The 25,220-nt window shown below is 39.4% G+C and overlaps 1 protein-coding gene and 1 long non-coding RNA gene across 5 annotated transcripts in view; both read left to right on the forward strand.

Annotated features, from left to right (window-relative positions):
* Positions 1–14,514, forward strand: part of kif26ab (kinesin family member 26Ab) — an 82,309-nt gene extending 67,795 nt beyond the window's left edge. For all 4 annotated transcript variants that reach the window (XM_017302555.1, XM_008400176.1, XM_008400177.2 and 1 more), the window contains 11 exons: positions 838–1,050; positions 2,397–2,490; positions 3,792–4,054; positions 4,801–4,984; positions 5,613–5,772; positions 6,036–6,198; positions 7,142–10,391; positions 11,129–11,322; positions 12,068–12,091; positions 12,349–12,499; positions 12,597–14,514. In XM_017302555.1, the coding sequence (XP_017158044.1) occupies positions 838–1,050; positions 2,397–2,490; positions 3,792–4,054; positions 4,801–4,984; positions 5,613–5,772; positions 6,036–6,198; positions 7,142–10,391; positions 11,129–11,322; positions 12,068–12,091; positions 12,349–12,499; positions 12,597–12,781 (4,881 nt within the window). In that variant the 3' untranslated portion in view covers positions 12,782–14,514. The remainder of the gene's footprint in view (positions 1–837; positions 1,051–2,396; positions 2,491–3,791; positions 4,055–4,800; positions 4,985–5,612; positions 5,773–6,035; positions 6,199–7,141; positions 10,392–11,128; positions 11,323–12,067; positions 12,092–12,348; positions 12,500–12,596) is intronic.
* Positions 14,515–23,066: 8,552 nt separating this feature from the next.
* LOC103459001 (uncharacterized) overlaps positions 23,067–25,220 on the forward strand; it is a 125,548-nt gene continuing 123,394 nt past the window's right edge. The window contains exon 1 of the long non-coding RNA XR_532659.1: positions 23,067–23,177. This is a non-coding gene — a long non-coding RNA (uncharacterized LOC103459001). The remainder of the gene's footprint in view (positions 23,178–25,220) is intronic.

Raw genomic sequence — 25,220 nt, forward strand, 5'->3', positions numbered from 1 at the left:
GGATTGGGATAATCCCACAGCAGGGCGTTTCACGCACATCAATTTCCACCGTTTTCAGCTATGACTTTCAATACTCACCTTGGTGCCTTTTACTAACACCATTAAGCAATGTGTTGACCCATTGAGTTTCCCAGTCAGTGCAAGACTGAAAGTTTCCATGGTAACCTGAGATATGGTTCAGCTCTGAAATAGTCTACACGACATCGAAGGACTCCTGATGCAAAATACACCAAGACTGCTGTGACTATAGCTTTCCATCGACGGTAACATTTTGAATCAACAAAAATGCGATTTTTTTTTGTCTTAAACTTTAAATTAAGATTACAGCTGAAGAGAAAAATCTGGTATTTGTGTCTGTGTGTACCGCCAGTGGCTGACAAAACTGAGAGCCTATCCTTTTTTTATTTTCGTTATTTCAATTTTTTTTTAACAATATAGATTACTATTTTTTGTTTTTTGTTATACAGGCATACGCTATGCATACATTTTGTAAAGGGTGACATCTTGTTTATATTGTTTGCAACATGCAAAAAAGGAAAAAGTTTATTGTGTAAAAGAAAACAAAAAATGTTTTTCTGAATACCCAATTTATAAAAAATTTGTTGACTTAATTAAAAAATAGTCACATCCCACAATGCATAAAGAAAGCTTACTATGTTGTTTCCTCTTTTTTTAGATGAATAAAGGTTCTTAGACCAAGTTTTTTTCTCCACCTTTACATTGAACAAGAGATAAATCTCTGCTGACTCCATTTCCTCTTCTCTGTTTCATACATTTTGCACTTTCCCACGTTCTAATCCAGCCTTTTCCCCTCCTGGTTTTTGCTTATCTTTCTAGGTGAAAGTGATGATGCGAATCTGTCCGTCTCTGGAGGCTGCAGACTCCTCAGAGTCTCAGTCTTTCTTAAAAGTTGACAGCAGGAAAAAGCAGCTGACCCTCTACGACCCCGCATCCAGCCCGCACTCCAGCTCAGGGCACAGGAGGTCCGCCACTGTGGCCGTCCCAAAGATATTTGCCTTCGATGCTGTTTTTACCCACGATGCCTCACAAGTAAGAGCCTCTATGTGTGTTCACGTGGGTGTGTTTTTTTAAGGTGTTGGGTGGCAATTTAGCCTCTCAAGGACGAAGGGACAATCTTTATGTTTGCAGGGTGTGACCAGGGGCTTAGAGAAAAATGCCTGTCTTGGGTCAGGGGGCATTCTTACCAGTGTGAGCCCAACAGCTGGGGCTTTTAAGCTGTCTGAGGAATGATTTGAATCCACTCCGTTTATATCCAAACTCTATATCTAACCACACATCTCCCGTTGAGACACAGAAAAAGGTCAGCATTATATTTACTGTATTGCAGAAGAGGATTAGACAAGCTTTCTACTTGGCACAGATTTGCAATTTAACATCATGATTTACATCACCGTTTATTCTTTTATTCGTTTTGCAAATGGCACAATAAACTCAAGTAAAAGAGGTTGTGATTACTGGTGTAGAGGAGCATATCCTTAGCAGAGAGAGCCCCAGATCTTCCATCATACCACCTACGTGGAACAATTATTTTCCTAAGTATGGTGCTGATAGCTGAAGTCTAAATGTTTCTGCTGCAGAGCTGAAGCCAAGTTGCTGGATTGTGCCTCTGGGACGGCTCTGCTGGTGGCTAACAGCTACAGCAAGCTGTTCAGCTGTTACAGGTCTTGTTTGCTGTGTGATGTATGGTAAGGGCCCACCGCTCCCAGAGGACCGACGCTGAAACAAAAATACACAGTGCAACCTTCACAAACACACACCTGAGTAATAGAAATTCCTCAAATGGTATCTATCGTCATCTTTACAACTTTTCCTTTTCAGTCCTGATCAGGCTTTTATCTGCTTGGTAAAAAAAAAAATATATGTATAAAAAAATTGAACTGTGTCATGAACAGCTTTGTCTTCTTCTTGAGTTGATACTTTCCTTATATGAAATGTTCCAGCTGTTTAAAAAAAAAAAGGGTTTCGAAGAGAGATCTTGCAGGTGATAAGAACTCCACCCTCGTCACCTGTTTGCTCACATTTTCTGCGAAGTGTTACAGCAAAAATGATGTTCCTTTCTGAAGGTTTATTTTCAAAACTGGAAATGAATTTGTGTACTACAGTATCGCATCAGACAAGACAGATCAAGGTGAGACATCATCCATGTATAGTACTCACTTTGTGTTTTAAAAGTAGGCGTGGCCACAACGGCTTTTTTGTTGTGAAAAAGACATTTTTAAAACAGGTGGATTGGGGTTCATTATGTTTTACACTTCCAAAATCAACATGCTTCTTGGCTCTAAGACATGGTATTTGCTCTGTTTTATTTTCTTGTTTCAGATGTGTTGTTCAGCTAGACTTTGACAGTGATGGGCGCATGTTTCACTCTCTCACAGGCTGAGGTGTGCTCAGGGACAGTAGCTGAGGTCATCCAGTCTGTGGTGAACGGTGCAGACGGCTGCATCTTCTGCTTCGGCCAAGTCAAGCTCGGTAAGCTCCTCCACCGGCAACAGATTAGACAACAGCCTTTGTTAGTCTCGGGGAAAAAAAAAAACTCTCATTGCTCTTTGTTAGCTACGCTTGATGTCCACAATTGGCTTAGCAGTGCACTGGGGTGAGTCAAGGAATAGGAGATTGGAGGGAAGAAAGAATTGGTTTGAGGTGAGGGGGGTTGAGGGCTAAAGTACAAGCTTCAGGGCTCAGTCTCTAATTAAAATCTTAGTAATTGGTCCAGCCAGTCCTCCTAGGATGAAGAGCGTGCTTCTCTCTTGGTGCTGTTAGCTATAATTCTCCACAGAATGACTGCTTCTGGAATAAGTCCTTGGATTAGCATTTGATTTTATTTTAACTTTATGTTACCTCCGATGCCCCGCACCAGTCATTTTCTTTTCCTTCACTAATTGTTAAACCTTGTAACCTTCGCATAATTTCCAATGTGGTTTAAAACGCTCGCCAATTAAAGACAGCCGGCGTAATATTTGCAGCTTACAATTACAGGCCTCAAAACACTACCTGTACCTCGCAAAACCTCTGCATCCTGTTAGGTCAGAACCCTAAACCCTAATGGGTTGTATTGCGATTGAATGGGACAAACACAAAGTAACACATAATTGCTAATTAGAAGGAAATTAACATGGGATTCAAGAATCTGCAAAGTGTGCATTTGGACTTTTTTTTTTTTTTTCTAATTATCCAAAATTTTATTCCAACCCAAGCAGCTGACTTTACATCTGAGATAAAATCTTGGGAGAAAACCTGTTAGGGTTTGAAAAACACTTAACTGAGGAGGAGGATTACATTCCAGCAAGACAACAACCCTAAAAATATGTCCAGAGCTACAATGGAATGGCTATGATTCAAGTATATTCAAGTGCAAGAATGGTCCAGTCAAAGTCCAGCCCAAGATCTGTTTGAACATATCTGGTAGGACTTGGTTATCATGCCCATATATACCTTCTGTGAAAATTGGGGCCTAAGCCATTTTTGAAAAGATGATTAGGAAAAATAATTTGTCTTTCCATGTGCAAAGCTGGTTGAGATTGACTTATACTAACTGCAAAGGTGATGCCATACTTCTTAGATTATTAAAACAAGATTTCAATTTCACCATTAGGCACCAATTTGTGTTGGTATTTTGCATAAAATCCCAATAAAAACGATTACATTTGCCATTGTAATGTAACAAAATGCAAAAAAAAAATCAAGGTTCAGAAATACAAGACATTTTATATGTGAGAATAAATGTTTCTCGTTACATTTCCATTTTTATCCCTTTCTCTTTTACTCAACAGGCAAAACATACACCATGATTGGCAAAGACAGCTCCACTCAGAGCTTGGGCATTGTGCCCTGTGCTATTTCCTGGCTCTTCAAGCTCATCAACGAGCGCAAGGAGAAGACGGGCACTCGCTTCTCAGTCCGCGTGTCTGCTGTGGAGATCTTTGGGAAAGATGAAGAGCTGAAGGACCTGTTGTCTGAGGTGTCAACAGGCAGTCTGCAGGAGGGCCAGTCCCCGGGAATCCATCTGAGAGAGGATCCCATCTGTGGCACTCAGGTGAGTATCGCTACAGCTCTTCACTCTTCCTTTGTTCACTGATCCTTTCATTCTCTCTGTGGGTTCCAGTATTATCCGAGTATTGATCTTTTTTTCCTATGATCCACCTCTCCTTTTTTCCTCCAAAGAGATTTAAACTTTCTTGTTAGTGCATCTGTGCGAGTTTCTCTTTTATTCCACCTCTCCCAGGACTTCCCAGTTATCTGTCTCGATCATACTTCTTCTATCCATGTTTAATGTATAAGCCAAACTCATCTATGTTATTGATAGCTTTCTTCTCTCTCATGCGGACTCTCCTGTCAGCATCTATTATGGATGAATTAGAATCAGGCCTCTGTAGCACAATAGAAATAATACTGGGGGATGGTAAGAAGTGGATGTTTGAAGGTGTTCACAGGTGTTGCTGACAGATGTTGTTTTTGGGGGCAACTGTGGACTTTGACTTCAAAGGAAATGCAGTCCTGTGAAGCTTGTCTTCCTCTCGGCAGCCACGCGTGGGCTTCTGTATGATCTCTTCTTCCTTCCTTCTTGTCCACCCCGATTTTACATTTGTATCCTACCACTACCATCTCCTACCTTACCTCTCCTAATCCTCCTCCTTCTGTGTGCATATCTGCTGTTTTAATTGCCCCGGAGACACACTCTAATATATGCTGGAGTCCAATTAACAGGCTCCTTTCCCTTTACTGCGCCTCCATTTTTACACCTTCTTTTGCTCACCTCGCCACTGCTCTTCAACCCTGTAGCTCCAGAACCAGAGCGAGCTTCGAGCCCCAACTGCTGAGAAAGCCGCCTTCTTCCTGGACGCAGCCCTCGCCGCACGCAGCACCAGCAGGCCAGATGCAGATGAAGATGAAAGGCGCAACTCGCACATGCTGTTCACACTACATATTTACCAGTATCGCATGGAGAAAAGCGGCAAAGGAGGAAGTTAGTATTTCTGTAAAATCTTCAAGCCTCCAAGCTGACATTTGAGGCATTCACATTGTCGTAAAAATGGGAGTTTTCCTTCACCACAATAGATTAAAAGAGTATTTGTCTTGAAAATAAAAAATAATTTGATAACTGTTCATATGATGTGCTTGATTTAAGAATGAATGCCTCATTTAATATCTGAATATGGAATGATTTATTTAATTTATTCATTTATTAGAATCCTGATTTTGCTGGATTTATTATTATTTTTTACATAATAAAACAAAGCCAGAGTTATAATTTTTTTGGGAATCTAGCTGGTTGGATTAAGAGTGTTTTTGTTAGGTGTGATTTGATCAATATAGCCATAGCTACAGTTATTTAGCCATTTCCATTTGTTAGTTGGTAGGATTTAGTAGCTTTGGATATGATTTTAAACTTCTCCACAAACTTACTGATCCATCTACTGTATTCCTTTGTCTTCACAATGCTGGTTGTTCCCTAACTGAATCACCTCAGTGGGAGTCTTTCTCCTAAACAAACCGGACAGTTGACACAGTGCCGTGTTGCTCCTGTCACTGTAACTTCAAAAGGGGAATGTCTTTGTTCTGCTTACCTGGTTCCCCTTCTTCCATTGGCACAGTGTCGGGTGGACGGAGCAGACTGCACCTTATTGATTTGGGAAGCTGTGAGAAGGTCCTGAACAAAAGCAGAGATGGAGGTGGAGGCATGTGTCTTTCCCTGAACGCGCTGGGAAACGTCATAATGGCTTTGACAAATGGAGCAAAACATGTACCTTACAGGTAAGAAGACCATAATTGATTATGGGTTTGTTTCAGTTGCAAAGGTTGATAATTTATTTGCCTTTAGACAATATCTTTTCCTTGTGTGATACAAGATTGTAATAGTATTTTAAGTATTGAAAGATTAACAGTTTGTCACCTGGGAGCTTTTTTTCACATCACGTATTAAGGACGCTTCCCCAGACAGCACTTCCGTTACTTTTGTCATTGTTTTAAAACATGACGGGGCCGCTTGCTAATAGCAACTTTAATTCATTCTCTAGGGACAGCAAACTAACAATGCTGCTGAGGGAGTCTCTCGGCAACATCAACTGCAGAACCACCATGATTGCCCATATCTCAGATTCCCCAGCCCACTACGCCGATTCACTCAACACAATCCAGCTGGCTTCTCGTATTCACCGTATGAGGAAGAAGAAATCAAAGGTATGCTGAAGATCTGTTCTATATATGTAAGATTGCATTTCTTTTTACCTTTTTTTTGCTATGGTATTAGCCAATAAAGCAACTTATGTGACTTTTTTGTACTTATGAAAAGGTACAGTTTGTCACCGATATAAAAACATGTCATGGTCAGTTTTGTTGTCTTCTTGAGGTGTAAATATATTTTTAATCAAGATTAAAATCTGCATTTTTAATCTTGCAGATTTTAAGAAAATGAGATTCTTACACATGCACCCATATAATACCCCATATCGCAGATTAAGTTTTTCTCAGCTCGTCTGCATGTAATCGATAGCACTGCCTAAGTAAATGTGATTAGGGAAAGTTAATGAGGCCCAATAGCAGTCTGTATTTATTTATTTGGTTGTGGTCTCAGTGATGATCATTATGCTGTTCAGATACAGCAATTTGTTTTACTGACATTAATTTCCATGTGTCTATTGATGTGTACTTTTAACCTTTAGATAAATATTGACATGCAATGTAAAATACGTTGAAATATTAAAAACTCATCTGCAATCCATCAAAACAGTTAAAAAGGTTTTGCAAAATAGAATGGTCATCACATTAATGTTTTAGACCAATAAAATGTCACCTGCTCTAATTATAACACAAAATGCACACTGAGGGACGGCATCAGCCTTTGTCCCTACAAGCAGTAATCACAGGATACTAGTTCCTCTGTAAGAGTGAATGATGAACATCAGACTGTTAAAAAAAATCTTCAACTCTGTACACAAACCATGTACAACACCAAGTTACTTAAATGTAGGACTTGAAACTGGCTATTTGACACAGCTCATCTTATTAGTAAGAATCCAAGTTCAGCTAATGCTAAAATAAGCATTTTACTGCTTTCTTTTGAAGCAGCTAATGTTCTTTATAATAGCAATCTTATATGTTTTGATTTTGCTCTTCTTTGAAGTATGCATCCAGTTCATCCGGAGGGGAAAGTTCCTGTGAGGAAGGCAGAGTTCGACGGCCACCACACTTAAGACCATTCCACCCTCGGACAGTAGCCCTGGATCCAGACCTGCCAGCTCTGCTCAGCGACCCGGAATACTCTTCAAGTAGTGAACAATCCTGTGATACCGTCATTTACGTCGGACCTGGGGGAACTGCAATTTCAGATAGAGAACTTAGTGACAATGAAGGCCCACCTGCCTTTGTTCCCATTATCCCCTCACTTAACAAGAAGAGATCTGCAAAAGAGGGCCCTCAGGATAGAGACCAGTTCTTTAAATGCAATACATTTGCTGAGCTGCAGGAGAGACTGGAGTGTATAGATGGTAGTGAAGAGCCCACTGCCTTTGTCGGGGAAGGCAAAAGAAACCAGGCTAGCCCTAAAACAGAAAAATCCAAGGAAAACCAAGTCTGTAATTCACCAAAGACTGGAGTAAATCTTTACAACAACCAAGAGGGAAACTTAAGTAAACAATCTATCCCTATTCAAATATCCTGCAGTGCCAATGTTATACCCAAACTTGATGCCAACAAGAGGCAATGCATGCCTTCAGAAAGGGTGCCAGCAGAGACTGTCCAAAATGTATGCAGAACCAGTGCAGATGGTGAGAAGGTATTGATGTCTGAAAGCCAGGTCACCACAAACAGATCAACACCTCCCATAGCCATAAGCTCGGAGCCTGTAGTAAGGGAGAAAGTTTATCCCAACAAGAAAGCCTTGCCGAAGCCAGCTCCACCTCCTTCACAACAAATGGAAAATCTTGAAAAAGGAGAACGATCAGGCACCAGGATGCCACCGGTGGGAATGAGCCACCAAGCTGTTAAAAGAAGGGACCCTTGCACATCGCCTTTGCTCAGAGCACCTGTAGAGGTGTGTCAAGTGCGCTCAACTTTAAGGGAAAGGTGCTTGGATCGAGATATCCTTAGAGCTACTGTCACCCTACAGCAGCCAGTGGAGCTGAATGGGGAGGATGAGTTAGTGTTTACCGTTGTGGAAGAGCTCTCCATTGGCAGTATTGTAGATAAGGGTCGGCCATCAAGCATTATTAGCTTTAACAGTGACTGCTCACTACAGGCCCTGGCTTCTGGTTCTAGGCCTGTCAGCATCATCAGCAGCATCAACGATGAATTTGATGCCTACACATCAACTGTGGGAGGATCTGAGGTCAACATTGCCATGGTGACACCCACCCAGGAGAGCACAATGGAGTGTATAGACAGCAGGGGGTCGTCTATCAGTTCTTGGTTGAGTGAGGTCAGTGTCTGCACCTTGGAAAGTGAAGGGGCCCATTCAACCGATGTTTTCCTTCCACAGGCCCAACACATAGCGCCAGAGTCCACCTTTTACTTCGATTCCCTTGAAATGTTTCATTGCATGTCATCTACAAGAGATGCCAAGAGCTCCTTAAATGACAGTGGATTCAGTTTTTCTGAACAAGACAGTGACAGTGCCACATCAAGTAAACTGTCATTGACAAGATGCCCCCAATCCCCAGAATCAACCAAAGGGTCCCTTCGATTTACATCTAAATTACCCAAAGCTCATTCAGTGAGCTCCCCTCCACTTCCACAGGGCTCCTCAATTGTCCACTCTAGTCTTCCCAGGAAGATTAAACCTACCTCATCCATCTCTCATAGCAGTAGCAGTAGCAGCAGCAGCATTAGAGATCCACCGAGGCAAGAAGCTAAACAGGAGGATCCCTGGCAGCGTGTCAGCAACCACCCAGAACCTCAGACTTCTGACTCCAGCAGCACCAGCAGATTTCTCAGAAATCCCCCCTGTGGTGTCTTTTCCAGCAAAACATCCAACAACAGCAACAGTGTACCTCACCCTCCCAAGGTGCAGGGGTCTACCTCATACCAGAGAGTGGTTGATGGTTGTGAAAAGTCAGCTACCAGAAATCCACCCAGCAGAATGCCTCAGCTGAGGCGAGGAGCCACCACCCTGGGGACGGTGCCTGTTATTCATTCCTCCTCTGATCACAAAGGAAGCCAAGATATTGTTTCATCTTCTGGAAGCCTTAAATTCTCTTCGCTAGGGAAAAACAACAAGGCTAACTCACAGAAAGCAAGTAATCTCCCCAAGCCTGGCTGCACCTCACCACCTCCTCCTCCAGTTAGGAAATCAAGCCTTGATCACAAGACTAAGATTTTGCTTCCCCAAAGTGCCTTAAAGTTAGCATATGGAGAGGCAACGAGGACCTATGGGGGAAGGGCAGCTGTATCAGAGGATGAACTTGAGGTACATCGTAAAGCAGACTCTACCAATTTCAAAACCTCCAGCCTCAACACAGCCAAAGTTACCTCTAGCCTGAAGGCCAAAGGTTCTAAAGGAGAGGTTGGTCTGCATTACAGCAGTCAAATGTCACTTGAAAGGTGTGAAAGCCTTTCTCTCTCTGGCTCCAGAGTTATGCTTAGCAGGGAAAACAGTGGAGCAAGTCTGGGTAGCAAATCCAACAAGTCAATTCCAAGATTTGGTATTCCTAATTCATCGAGTTCTCCGATAGCTACCTTCCAATCTACTCAAAGTGGTGGAAACAACACAAAGCCAAGTCAGGCTAAAGCCTCTGTAAATACGAGAGCATTAGGAGCAGTTAATGGGAATAAAGCACGCTCACTAGCAGCTAATAACTCCAAGGGCCTCAGCTCCTCTACTAAATCTTTGGCCTCTCCCGTGACCCGGAATACTAATGCCAACCTCCCACCATCAGGACGAACATCAGGCTCTCGGACTACTGCTCCAGTCCCAAATAAACCCGGGAGAGGGACTATCATGGGCACAAAGCAGGCCATTAGGGCTGCAAACAGTCGTGTGAGTGAACTTGCAACGGGGAACATGTCAGGAAAGCATGGCAGAGGTTCAGGAGATTCAGACAGCGGGAATGACAGTGGAGTAAATGTGGCTGATGACAAGTCCCCCACAGCCATGCTACCTTCTCCGTACAGTAAAATCACTGCTCCCAGACGGCCTCAGCGCTATAGCAGTGGTCATGGCAGTGACAACAGCAGCGTGCTGAGTGGTGAGCTGCCTCCAGCCATGGGCCGCACAGCTCTGTTCTACCACAGCGGAGGCAGCAGCGGATATGAGAGCATGATCAGGGACAGTGAAGCCACAGGTAGTGCTTCGTCTGCCCTTGACTCTATGAGTGAAAGTGGGATGTCATCGTCAGGCAGAGCAAGGAGCTCCAAGTATCCCAAGAAAAGAGCTAATGGTAAGAAAAATAACAAATGTAATGGAAGCACAGAGAATAACAGAGAAAAGACATAAGTCATTGGTTTAGTCCACAAAATGAAAGGCCATTGGTTGAAGACCACAAAGCATGCAGGAAACTGCAATATTGTTATGGACATGTCAAGTTTACTGCTAAATTAGCCTTTGGCCATCCTAAAAACATTGACAGATTATAGTAGTGATTCAAGTCAAAATAAGAGACATAAATAATTGTGCTTTAATTTTTTGTGGGATTGAATAATGAAATGATAATGACGTCTGTAAAAAAGACGATAGGGCAGCTGCAGCTCATTACATATTTCTAATGCCAGAGTTCTGACCTACACCTCAAAAATGAATCATATCGTATGACTGCCCTGGCTCCATCTTTTTAAAGTATAGATTTTTAAACCTTGTATATTGACTCCCAAAAGGGGTATTGAGCATGGCAGCTCATCCTTTAGCTGGGATGTGTAAAAACTGTTCACTCATTCAAACCAGTGCACCATTACTGTTTACGACTGCTTTCCTGTAAATACAGCTTGATTAGTTCATTTTTGTCTTGGCTATTAATTTGTTTTCATTTGAAACAATTCTTCTTCAATGATTATTAAATGTTATTCTTGTAACGTACTTTATTTACCTGTGAGTCACTTTGGATAGCATTGTGTAAGCTTGCCTTGTCCTTAACCAAACATAGAAAATGCTTACCTAACTGTATGGTATGCATATTTTAAGGCTTCCAGAGAAGGCGGCTTATTCCTGCACCCCTGCCAGACACATCGTCCTTGGGGAAAAAGGTGGCCCCAGCAGGCCAGTGGGTGGACTTGCCTCCTATGTCTGGACAGTTGAAAGAGCCCTTTGAGATCAAAGTATATGAGATTGATGATGTGGAACGGCTCCAAAGACGGCGTCAGGAGGAAACCGCAGAGGTGAGTGGAGGGTCAATCCAGTCTGTTTGCAGCTCATGTTGCTAAACTTTCGTCATGTCTGGGTGAAGGGCTTGTGACTCCTGCTTGTTAAGTCTGTTTTGCAAGTGCATCATTATTGCCACACATTCTCAAGATGTGCCACAAAGATTTACAGGACTTTGTGGAAATAACTTGAATCTTTCCCATCTAATTTCCTTTTAACAAGTAGGACAAGAATAATATGCCCCAGACGTTTGACCTTCAGTCAGCTCAGCAGCAAATCCTGGCGTTAAAATGTCTGTGTCCAGACTTTGTGCGTGGTATTTTGGTAGCATTCCCCATGAATGTCAGAAGTCTAGTGCACTGATAAGGGTTTCCTGATTTGAATGTGAGAAGACCAGGGAGTTGTGTAAAAATTCAAGCAAAAGATGGACATTAATAGATTGACCATGTGGACATATACAAATACATCCTCACTTTACTAAAACCACTTCCAAATGAATTTGGAACAAATTACTAATATTTTTCTGCGATTAGATTAAAATCTAAATTTAAATTTGGAATCTTTTATTTTGATATACTTCAATAATATCCAGAACTCACCTAAAAACATTAGAAAAACTGACCCTGCACTTCATACATTCCTAAAGTGAAACAAGGTGGTGGAAGAGACATAAAAATTAGCTGTGGCAATGTGTTTCTGCGGCAGTGTTAGTATACATGGTTATCATTTACTGATCCAAAATTTTGTCTCAATTTCTTGCAGAAACCCAACCAAGAAGTTGAAAAGGTACGCTTCTTTTTCATATTGGCTGAGATTCTTTATTAAACAAATCTAAATTGATACTTCATTTAAAATGTAACACTTTCAATATGCAGTTTGTGGTCTAGGTAGGCAGAACAAGGAAATATGCAAACTTGATTCAAAGTGCTTACTTTACTGATTTACTCTTCACAATTAGAAACTGCTTGTTTACTCTCTCTTAATGGGTTCTACAGAATCCTCTGGTTATTGCAATGAATAATCCCCTTTTTATCCTGTTTTAGGGTCTGGTGTATTTTAACAGCAAGTGGAGGTTGCTAGAGAGAAGGCAACAGCAGGTGAGGGAATTAAGAGCAAAGCATCAAGTGTTGTTGGATGAGCTAGAGGACACAAAGGTTCGACTAATGATGGATCCGAGCAAGTGGGTTGGAGAATGTAAGTCACCGTTACTTTTGGTGTACTGATATTTTAGTCCACAGCCTAAAAAATACATTTGTTTAAAGCCCTAAGACAAGATCTCTTGTCTCAACAGTTGACGTGGACCAGAGTATGGATAAAGAGTCTCCAGACTACCTGGAGGCCTTGGCGCAGGCCACAGAGGAGTTGGAGTTTTGCGTCAATCTTTGCAAGTCCCACGTTATGATGGTGACTTGCTTCGACATCAGCATGCCGTCAACACCCGGCACTCAAGAGGGACTGCGGGAAGTTGAAGTCTGAGGACAAAAGCAAGTAGGAATCAAAAAGAAAGTGGAAGTGAGAAGAAAAAGGTAGAAGAGATGTAGCAGTCAGTCTATAGATATCACTGGAATGAAGTACAAAAGAGACGGACGGGGGACAAGAGCAGAGCTTTACTGAAAAACATAGGAGATCTCGACCATCTGAGCTACAGTGCCTCGTTGTCTAGGACAGAGCAGAGGAACGAAGCGTGAGCACAAACGCTGTTGTCTTCATGGCAAAGCAGTGGCTATCACTTACTGAAAAGTCGACAAACACCCTGAAGTGCCTTTTTTTAATGTTCTTTTTGAGTCATTATTTTTCATACAACGCAGGTGTTTTAAGCATACCTGAACATAACCCTGAACACGTTGCTTTTAAGAAAAAAAATATTTTATACCACATTGTATAGTGTATTTAAATGAATGTGTGGTGTGTACAATTAACCTTTTTTTTAAGTGGGAAAAATAAAGAAAAAATAAGAAGCAATAAGCTAATGTTATTGCGGTCCCAGACTTTGCCTTTTCTCTTGTTTCTAACCTCAAGTCAACATTTTTCCCATTGGTCATTCAGCCTCTTGCGCCTTAAGTTTGATTTGTATTTCTGTAGTTTTCTAGACTTTCAAACTGGACTGTATTATTTCATTACAGACCGCCTATCCTCCTGTCAGCTGGCCTGTAATAGCTCACAGGGTGGAAATGATTTGTTTTCCCTACAGTTGCCTTTATCAAAATGGGTCTCTGTGGATCAGCTGGTGTGTTTGATGGCAAGCAAAGTTTATTTGAAGTGTGCTAACTGATGTTTATCCCTGCAAATCAGAAAATGAAGCCAAAACAATCAGAAAGGCACTGTGATGGACATTGAGAGATTTTTCCACCCTCAGTTGTGACAGTAGGTCTATGGATGCTCATCTTTGAGCTTTATTCCTCTGCAGATGGTTTGGACTATGTAATGTAAGACACAAATGAGACAGCACCAATGTGCCAGCCTCTTCCTGTACAGTATTTTTCCTAAACAGTGCATTTCCCAAGTGCTACCAAGCCTCAGTTCTATGCATTCCAGCACATTTACACTGTAACTACTTTAAGGTCCTCAGCAGCAACGTTAATCTTTATCTGCAACAAGACTGTTTAGAAAAAAATGGCAACATTTAATAAACACCTCACACAATGACTAAATCTGCTTCCTCTCGTGAAAGGATGCAGAAATGGATGGTGATTGTAGCGGTGTCCAGCAAAAATCAATCATATCGGCTCTTTGAAGCCACCCAAACGCGTTTATGAATCAAATGGCTGACACACAGAGAAGAGAGATCTGAGAGAATAATTGTTCCAAAAACATGAAAAACCAGACTTGCTATGATTTATCTAGGTGTGCTTGTTTTGTTTCCTTTTACAAAGATGTGCTCTCTCAGGCCCTCACAGAAGATGCTGCATGAGATTTTTTAACCATTTTTACAGATGATTTCTACTCTCCATTTTTACCATTCTAATTTTTTATAATAATTTCGGTTTTCACTAAGGAAGAGGATGGGCTCATGAATAAAAAAAAACACAAAAAAAACGAACAGACCTTCTTTTCATAGATGTGATAATATGTAAGGTCTCGTTTCATATCAAAACCCATATTTTCTAAGATCTTTGTTTTTGTATAGGATTTTCAAACCTTGTGTATAGATGTATAATATGGCAGCTTGTGTTTTTTCCCAGTATCTGTGAATAAAATGTTTCTTCTTACAGATGTGAACAAGTTTGGTCATTTTATCATCCAAAATTAAAGGGCTTTTGCCAAGAAAATACAAATCCAGACAAGTGGGAACTTGGGTTAATGAATTACAAGAATGTTTCTTCTTTCACAGAATCACCTCAAATCTGCTTAAATAATTAGAAATTTTTTTTTTAAAAGTGAGGTTATGATAATTCGTCACAGGAAAACTGACATGACACTGGAAGAAGTAATAATATCATTTCTTAAGATTGGTCTTACAAGCCCTAGTAGTTCTCATTTTGGGATAGTAAGATATGAAATGTAGGTGGCGGTTAAAGCACAGCCACCTACCGGATGGCAAACCTTAAGTTGGTTTGTTGCCAATAAAATACAAGAAGAAGAGAAAATGCGGAAGTAGAGCAAACCTCGGACCATAGAGATGATATCATGTCTGTGCCTCAGACAAACAGTGATGATGGCAGAGGTAGTTGAAAATGATGACGTTTGAGTCATTTTTACTTTATCAGCCAATACTGAAGCAAAGTCGGCAGGCAAGGAAATTCTCCAACAAATCCTACATCGGTTCTGTAAGGTTATTTCCTGGAAAACAACAGAAAATTTAGTTAAAGCCCGAATTTTTGCAGCCAGAAGAAGTATAAGGGACACAAAGACTCATTTGATGCGAGTGTGAAAGCTGTTTTTTGCACGTACAAGGCGAGTGAGTAATAACTTGTGAAAAGCTGCTTAAAAAGAAACAGTAGCATAAAAAGGTGCTTAAATGTAAATACTGAAGTTACACATAAATAAATTGTTTAGTGTCAGTTACCTTCTTGCAGAGAACCATGTAGTTGCCTTTGATCACAATTTCATTCAACCAACTGGACAGGAGGTCGACTGCAGGCCTTGATCCATTTCAAGCATTTTATTCCAGACTCGTTTGGGTTTTAGAAATGTAATAAATTGTATTCCGCCCTCTACACGCTTTGGGAAACTGCTGTCGGGATTGCAGCCCATTAGCAATGATGAACCACTGAGGCTCAGTTCCTAAAGATGAGGGCCGGGTACTTCTTGCTTACAAACCTTCTACAATGATATTGACAGGTGCCAATCATGCAAATTCTTGTAGCGTCTAACACCAGAAAGTATTTGCACATTTAAAATTTTTAAAGGTTTTATTTTACAGACTTATTCTTAAACCAATTTGATCAATAGTTTCTTTAAGCACACATGTGCAAAGTAGTAAAATTACTTTTTTTAAATGTTTATTTAGAACCGATGTTTGCCGCTCACAATGCACAAAGTCTCTACATTAAAAAATAGCTGAACGTAAAAAATCATTCCCAGGCATTAAATAAGGCAAGATGGATTAAAAGTTCAAGGAGTAATATTTAAATTCAAAATTCCTCCAGACCAAGAAATTTTAATCAGTGGAGTACAATAGTGTGCAGTTACCTTATTTCTTATATAATTCGAGAGACCTAAGGTATAAGTATTTGAACTAACTAAAACAGTGTCGCTGTTTGAGAAAAGGTCATCTCCAGAAAATCTTTAACATATCTTTTCCATTCTCAGTATGTGATTCACACATCATTAGTAGTGTAACACCTCATACCTCCATTTCCTGTGTAAATAATCATCAGCTTCCTCTTAGTCACCCATAGTAAGGATTGCTGGAGTTAGTTGATAAAATACTGGTCACATAAATGTTTTTGAGAGTGAACTTGTAGAATGATGGAAGATGTCTGCTTTGGCTTGGTCTTGGGCTAGCTGTAGCATCAACCTGCAAGACCGATTAATCTGGATTTAGACCAAACAAAGATGCCAAAAGATTTATCTGCTGCTTAATCTTTAGGATTATATCCTTTCAACAGAACCTCACTTATAAAACCCACAATTTGTATTCCATTAAATGTAATGGCAAAGAAATGAGCAGTTATTTTTATGACCGCTTCTTAAATTTGCTCCAGAAATCTTCTCCAGTTTGTTTTAAAGTATGTTTGGTAACACTTCATTTGAAGGGGGTGGGGGGTGAATAAGACTGTCATGACACTGTCATAAACATGACATAACACCTGTCATGAACATGAATAAGCCTTCATGAATATTTATGACTGTTGTCATAAAGTGTCATTCGGTAAATCATGGCACTTTTAATACAAAGTTGACATTATTCAAAATGTCTTTGTTATGACAACTTGACATTAACCAATAAATCATTACTGTTTAAACTTTACCTTTAATAACATAAAGTTACCTCATTTTTAAAGTGCAATCAGTAATACTTTTGGAACAAATTTATATCAGTTATATCATTCATGAAGGCTTATTCATGTTCATGACAGGTGTTATGTCATTTTTTATGACAGTGTCATGTCAGTCTTATTCACCCCCCTTCAAATAAAGTGTCACCGTATGTTTTTATTTTAATACGTTAGTGACATGCATGGAAAGAAGTATTCACTTTCTAGAAACAGAGAAGTTAGGAAGATCACAGAAACCTTTCTATGAAAGTACAAACTAATTCTACGATAATGCATTTTTTAGCCAATCCCCTATAAATATCTTACGTTCTCAAACAAATCTGGATAAGTTGTTACTTTAACATTTTTTCTTTTCCAGGGTTCAATGTGCTACCGGAGGTGAAATTGGTGGCATTTTCTGTACTTTTTTTCTGTTAACCTGAGTCAGACGAGGCCAAATACTGAACTTACAAAAAGGTTGAATTTGACAAATGGGAAATGAGATTAGAAGAGAAGGTGCAGGTCTGGGGAGATTAATAACTCTCTATCAGAACGACCTGCTGCTCAATATGATACATGAAGTCCTGTTCATTAATATACTGTTACTCTGTGGATAAATTCAGCTTGAAGCTTAATCCTGCTGTGCAATAACATCTTGCTTCCCCCGTTTTAATTCCATTTTGATCAAAACCCTGAGAGGTTAATTTGGTTGACTGGAGAGAGCAGCTGGTCACCATGTTTTAGATGCTGGGGGTGACATTTTCTTTCTGGTTTGGTGAGTTTGGCACTTTTCCCATCATTGTGAAGATTGGCTCATTGTGTTGACAAATCGTATCAAACTGTGTGCAGCGAAACACATAATTTGCACTGGATATACATTTATTTGCAATTAATTATTTTTTGTCCCCCTTGTAGTTTGTTTCATTATCTTGTTGAACTTAAATCACAAAGTGCCTTGCAAAAGTGTTCCCTCTTTAAAACTTTTTCATATTTTGTCACGTTACAGCCATAAACTTAAATGTATGTTATTTGGGATTTATTTTGGAAAAGATCAATAGAAAGTAGTAGATAATTGTGGCTAACATTTGTATTTTGCTGCCTTTAATATATCACTGACTAAAACCAGGTACATTTGCTTTTGGTGGGCCTAATGGATATTTAGGCTTTGTGATTTTATGTTGGTATAAACACAGTTGTTTTGTGAACTCAGAACTTTGTTGAGAATAAACAGCATCATGAGGAAGAAGGAACAGGACTGAGAGGTCAGCAAAAAGGTTGTTGAGTATAGAACAATAAGAATGGTTTGATTTTTTTTTTTTAAAACATACCCAGATAAAGTTCCTAAGTTTTTCCTAGACAATGTTGGGAACACAGCAAACATCTAGACAATGGTCCTTTGAACGACTTTAAATGTGCTTGGATTCATTACATAATCGTATCGTTTGTATGGGCACAAAATTAATTAATCAGATGTCTTGTGTTTTCATGCACCAGGCTTTATTCAGAATAGAATCACTGACACGTGCTTCTATTTTCTAAAATGGTAAAATTTCCCTAAAAAACACGGAAAAATAAGTTGTTCTTCCATCTGTGTTGAACCCCCGCCCCAGAATAACCCAAAGTAGTAGTGTGCTTGTTCTGTGCCAGGTTCTAATAATGGTTGAGATGTTACTCCACTTTCTAAAGAACAAACTAAGCAACACATGCTGTTGGTCTTCTTGCATTATGGAACAAGAGATTGGAAGGAAATAAACATCCTTCAAAGTTCTGTGCTGACTCCAACTACTGCACTTCCCTCTGTAACGTTCAATTAGGTTAGTGTGCCGCAATCAGAACAAGTATTTACGCTGTTTGGAGGCTTAATCGGCATAAACCACCCCTTAGAATATTCTAAAATTCTACAATTTTAGAATATTCCCATTGGGACACATGACATATTTTTATTCCCATAGCCCGTTCATTCTGAATGTCCACTTAAACGTGCCAGTTGTGGTCAACATATAAAACCTAACATTCTGAAATGAAATATGATGGGGGCAGCATTGTGCTGGGGGGAATCTTAAATTTAGATAAGCTGAGATTTGATGGGAGCATGGCAAACCTGCAAAGAACCCTGTTCAAAGCTGCAAAAGATTTGAAACTGAGCCAGAAGATTACCCTGCAGCAGAATATTGAGACCAAACTAGTAAACAGAGTTAGAATGGTCCAGTCAACAATGAACACATATGACACACTTTTCAGTTTTTAAAAAAACTGTGATCATCACTTATTACTTTCTTTTACTTAATACTTACCAATTTGCTGAAAAATTGAGAGAAAACACAATGAAATTTGAGAATGTAACGTGACAGGATGCATAAAGGTCAAGGGTTGCAAAAACCTTCACAAGACACCGTGTGTGCCAGAGTTGAAACAGTTGGCTGAGGCTGTTGCAGATGTCTTGACGGTCTCTGTCTGAGCACATCCAGTCCCATATGACCTGACTTGCCTCAGGGCTCTTATCATTAGCGGGGGAGCCAGGGTGTTTGTGAGAATAAAAATGAGTTCACTGAAAAGTCACAACCTCCCCCCCTACACCAACGTAGCACTAAGCAAGGGTTGTGATGCTCTGAATTATCCGACTACATTTTCTTAAGTTAAGTTTTTCTTTAATTCCTTCAAAACTCAGGTCTTTGTAACACCCTTATGTGCAGACTGTGATTTTCTTATTCCATTAAAATCTCATTACAGTTTTAAGGCTGCTTTACTCTCTATTTCATGTCTTCAGTCAGATATTTTCGAAATGAGTTCTTTTTGCTTAATTGACACTTCAAAGAAAATAACTTTCCGTGTCTGTTTTGCGTATTTTTGTTTTACATACATTCCCTAATTATACATTAAATTACCTCATGTTTGGAGTCAAATCTGCATCATGGGCTTCAGATGCATTTTTACGAGGAAAGCGGGCTTTTTGAACTCTCACTTCACCATACTCACTTTTAGTGGCAGTAGCTGGCTCAGATTGGGATTTACAGCTCTGCAGTCACCCAGATTGGTCTGAGCAAACCAGGCTTGCTCTTTGAAGAACAGTCATAAACCTGACCACATGCTGCCACTTTTTCCCCATAATTACAACAAGCTGGTGTGGAAGGGAGTCCTTAAATGATCAGAGGCTGGCCAAAACGTTAACCTCACACACAGTCTTTAACTGCGCTTCGGGGGGGTCGTAACTATTGACATTTCCATCCACAAAACAGACTGCATGTGTAAGGGGTTTCGCAGAAACCTTGCCTGAAAGCTTTCCTCCGTCTCTGTTGTAAATTCTTTTAGGATGAGTGATCATTCAAATCTATTAACGTGCTGCCACAGAGAGTAAATTAAAACAATCTATTCATTGAGGATTTAATTGATCGGACTTTTTAAAAATTGCCTAAACATGTTTGGTGTGTTTAATTCAACAGAACATCTAGATAAGGGAGGAAGACATTGCAGTCAGAAGCTGTTACACTGCAGATAATGCACAGCTCATAACTTAACACATTAATATAAATTATGTGAATTAGCTCCCTTGTTTCCCCCGTGTGTTGACTTCCTGAGTCGTCATCCGGCCTATCTGGTTTGCACAATAATGAGAAGCAGGATGTGGGTCATGAGTTCAAATGGCCTGTAAGCTGCCAAGTTAATGAGTGCTTAGGTAATAAAGACGCTCACTCAGTGACACCCACACAGACCGCCACTGATGCTGTCTGACTGCGAACAGGCAGTGCTGTTCTCTTGATAACGTCTCCTTAAAACTATACGGAAATAAATCAGAAGCAAGTGGGTTTGCATGGGAGATTTTTAAACATTTCTTAAACGGAAACAAGCATACGTTAATTAAAACGTCTGCCGCAAACTTCTTTATCATTGCGTTATCGTTTTGGTTAGTACATCATGTGCTGACCTTGTCGAAGAAAGCACTAACCTTGTTTTTTAATCTGTGCTCTGTGGCCCCCTGGTCCAGATCGCTTGTAGATAACCAGTGATTTACATAAAGGCTTTGTTTTGAAAACATTGCTTTAAACTGCTTTCAGAATGCTGATGTTGGACTTTATGTGCACTGAATATTCATTGTAGTTTAGTTTGGTAGCAAGTGAACACAAAAATAAAGTCTTTTGCTTTGCCAGCGGTTTACTGTGTTTCAGAACATTGTCTACAGGTGAATGGGTTGATGTTCTACTTTCCTTTTTAAAAAGGTTTGCAGATTAAGTTCCGGACTTACTACCCGTAGAAATAAACTGACTGCTTGGACGGTAGCTGCTTTGTACACGGCCTTGAAAAAATTTGGTTTTGGTTTGACTTTTATTTTATGACCCGAGTAATATATCCATTAACTCCCTCTCTCTTGGATTCAGGCCATTTGGAAATGTCACACAGAACATAAAGTTTCTCTTTCTGCCAGTGATATGATGATTTATTGGCTTTATTTTGTACTTTCATATGTTGTTGCTGTCTGTGCTGTCTGTGCTTGTGCACAAAATCTGCAGAAAAGGTATTCTTTTAACTCAATCCTACTTTTTTTTACATTTTACTTTTAAAAGTCAAATGTAGACAAAAGCTCTTCAAGTTGTACTGAAAAAAAGTAAGGCATCACAATAAAATGAGCCAGGTTAAAACAAAAAATACAATCCAAAACATCTGACAATACGGACAAAAAAATAATAAAAATAATTTTTATAAGCACTTGATATAAATACATTACAATGTAAATCACATGCTAGAGGAGCTGCAGGTGAATACAGTGAAAAAAAGCTTAATTAAACAAGTGCTTAAACTGTTTTATAGCACAACATAAATAATTGTCATAAATAAATCTTAATTTTAAAGAATGAGGTGTGTATTGGAATTTTTGTATCATAACATGAATATCATCAACCACAAAAATGGATTTTATATTTTGTATGCATCATAAAAAGTCTACTCAACGGAGCAGGTTTTCGAGGAAAGTCACAGATGCTGGAATTATGACATGAAAATAAATCCTAGTTAGAACTCATGCTGCCTCACTGCCATTGGGGCTGATTTTCAATCCAAGAGATTTACTTCCTTGCTGGGTTTCTCTCTTCTGTGATCTAATGGTAAAGCTTTTGATAATCCAGACGTTGAACACGACCTCAAGCTGTGAGCTCAGGTCAGGACACATTTCATTCTTTTCTGTTTCTCACTTAGTAGCCCTTTGTCAGGGGTGTCAAACTTCAGCCTTAGAGGTTCAGGGTCCTATTGCAATTTTTTAAGTGTCCCAAATCCAACATGCCTCACTCGACAGACTGAATTATCTACTGTAGAGCTTCATACACTCAAGCTCTACAGTGTCTTGTTAATGGCCTAATTATGTGATTCAGGTGTATTCATCTGAAAGTTGTACAACACCAGCTCTTCACTTTGACATCACTTTGTCTCCGTTAACTTTTTTTTTTTAAAATACAGAGCAGACTTACATATTTTATGGATCATCTGACCAGTTTCATTCATGTTTGACACATCCCATTCAACAGACTACGGCGCCAGCCAGATGATCTGTCTTTTTCTTAATTTGAACCTGAAAGTCTCTGAAACAGCTGGTTTTGTGTGCATTAGTTAATCCAGGAGGCATTCAGTGCTCATTTGAGGACCTGTTTTGTTTTATTTTCTTTAGATAAGGTCTGGTCTCCTGCATGTTTTAGCGTTGTCTCTGCTGCAACAAAACTGATTCACAAAGCTAAATTACCTCCTCAGTATGTCATTAAGGTCTGCAGGGGTCTGATTAATAAGTATCGTGTTGATTCAGGTGTGTTGAACTAGGCGAAGGTCTAAAATCTGCAGGATACCAGCCCTCAGGGAATGAACTTGGACACCACTGCATATAGTCATAAAATATAGAAGTAAAATATTTAAACCACACTCCATACCAGTAGGTGGCGGTAATGTTGCCAACTGCCATTAAAAATCAAGAAGAAGAAAAATATTTGCTAGAAACACTGATGTCAAAAACTGTACAGTCAGTCATCGTATCAGGTTGTGGATGCTCAACAGATGTTTTTTTTTATTTTTTATTAAATGATAAACAGTATACAAAGACTCGTTGAGGTACAAAGAACGTGGGGCTAAAAATTAAAGACAACGACACTAAGGCATATGAATTAAAAAGCAAGAGAAGTTAAAACAAAAGAAGCGCAGAGATACTTGCAGTTACTTTTTTTGCATGAACAGACTTCAAAAGTTTCAATGAGGTGTAATATGCTCAACAGATGTGCAGACATAAAGGGAGGGAAAAACTACTTTTTTAATTGGTCAGTGACTTTATAACCAGCAGGCACCTCTGATCTTAAATTTTAGTGACCAGGAAAATCGTGGGTCTCTTTCACCAGTGGGCACCATCTGGTGGACAACAGAACCTCAGCTACAGGGGGCTACCCACACCCCGGAGGACACCAGCAAGAGGCTGATCATAAAAGGTACTTACTTTACACTCTGAGAGAATACCATCATTTTCTGATTGTATATATTTTTTATGCACTGCATAGTCTATCTATTTGTCTCGTGTTCTGCATTTTGATAGTTTTATCTATTTGAAACTCTTCTTCTGGCATTGTTTATCTCTTTTAAATAGCCAAAATATAAAAAAGTTATGGGTTTAATTGTCCCAGTGGAACCATTGGCACATGAATTCAGCTCCAAAAAAGAGTTGAAAAGGGAAGCAGGTGGTTGTAATGAAAAATTACAGTAGAATGCCAAGAAAAACAGTGTAGCTCCCAAAATCTGAAAAAAAGTAGAGACAAAGAGTATCATCTTATCTTACTTCAGGTTGTCAAACAAAAACAATGTTTAACATATTTTCTTTAAAAGTGCTTCTTCCTCTAAGTGACATTTGAAAGATTTGATCATTCAAGATTCTGTTTAAGATGTGATTGTGGGTCTTTTTATTGCTTCTGTGTTTTGGGCTGAAAGAGGTCTTTCCAAATTAAACAATAAAAAAGCCTTAAGCTAAATTCTAATTAAAACTGAAGTTTAGGGATTATCAAAAGAGAAGCACTTTCTTGCTGACTGTGTAAAGCACAGGAAAGTCACAGGATCTCATTAAGGATGCATTGCAATCTGTTCACACACCGGCCATAAAATACTTAATACATGTAAACTGCCTTATTTTCCACACATAGTACATTTTAAATGAAAAGCCTCATCGGGATGTAATCTGAAGTCTGCCAGTGACTCTTTATTTGTGAAACCATTTACCTAATGCATATTGCTTATGGAGGAAGCCACCTGTGAAGGCTTTGAAAGATTTTCGGACACATTTACATGACGATTATTAAACATCCAGTTTTAGCTTGAATGATTTTAGTTTTTCAACATCTATTTGCTTTTTTGATCCTCATGCTTTCACTCCAGGATGCTCTTGATGAAATAAGACTTTAATTTAGGCCTATGTGTTGGTACTATAAAATAATTGGAATGCATATCTGTAACATTGTTCATGAAACATCGGATTTTTATTTTTTCCCCAGAGCTTTGATTGCTCTGTGAGGAACCTTTATGCATTGAATAAAGCTGTCTGCCAAGATGAATGGCTTCATACATGTTGACGACCTTTAAATGTGATAAATTTTCCCTTTCATTTGTTTTCTCACTTTGAAAATGAAAGCCAAATTGTAATGCTCTGTCCAGGGTTTAAAAACAGCAGCTGATGCCTGTGAGAAATTGCCAGATAACAAAATTCAAACAAGATAGTCATTATTTCTGTAGGGCAGATGTGAAACTATTTGTTCAATGACAATTCAACTTTTAAAAGAAGGAAATTGGCTTTGCAATCAGTCTTTCCATATTGCATGAAGTTTTGCTATAATTCTCCAAAGTCGCACATTATATTTAGCAATTATTTATACTTTAACAGTTCCTTGGAAGAGTAGTAGTTGTAGCAGCAGAGCTCTTTCTGTATCCTTCAACAGATTTGTACCTCAATACAATCCTGTTTCAGAGGTCAACAGAGAATCCCTTTGATTTCATGCCTGGTGTTTGTGCTTATCTGCAGGTGTGTGGCTTTGAGAATAAACTACAATCAACTGAATTGTAGTTTATTCAATTCAAATAGACTCCATTTAAGTTGTAGAAACAACTCAAGGATGATCAGTGAGAACAGCTCAATTGTTACCTTCATGACAAAAGTTGTGAATTCCTGTGTAAATGTGATTTTTTTTTTTTTTTGGTTTTCGTTTTCAGAGGGGTATTTATGTGTAGAATTTTGAGGAAAGATATTAATCTAATCTAATTTGGAATAAGGCTGTAACATACAAAGCCACTGTGCATCTTCAAATATTAGAATGAGTCAGAATTGTGCGTCGTTTTTGTCTGTCACTTTGTATGAGTTGTCAGGCCCTTTCTCTTTAGGCGCTTCCGTTACAGCAGCGAGTGTCCCCTTCATTTGGTTTGCTGAGACGCAGTGTATTGTCTGCAGACAGTTTCCGAAGCACCCCACTGGTGACAGCCCAAACACTGTCTTT

Source organism: Poecilia reticulata, linkage group LG22, assembly GCF_000633615.1.
Source record: "Poecilia reticulata strain Guanapo linkage group LG22, Guppy_female_1.0+MT, whole genome shotgun sequence".
NCBI lineage: Eukaryota > Metazoa > Chordata > Actinopteri > Cyprinodontiformes > Poeciliidae > Poecilia > Poecilia reticulata.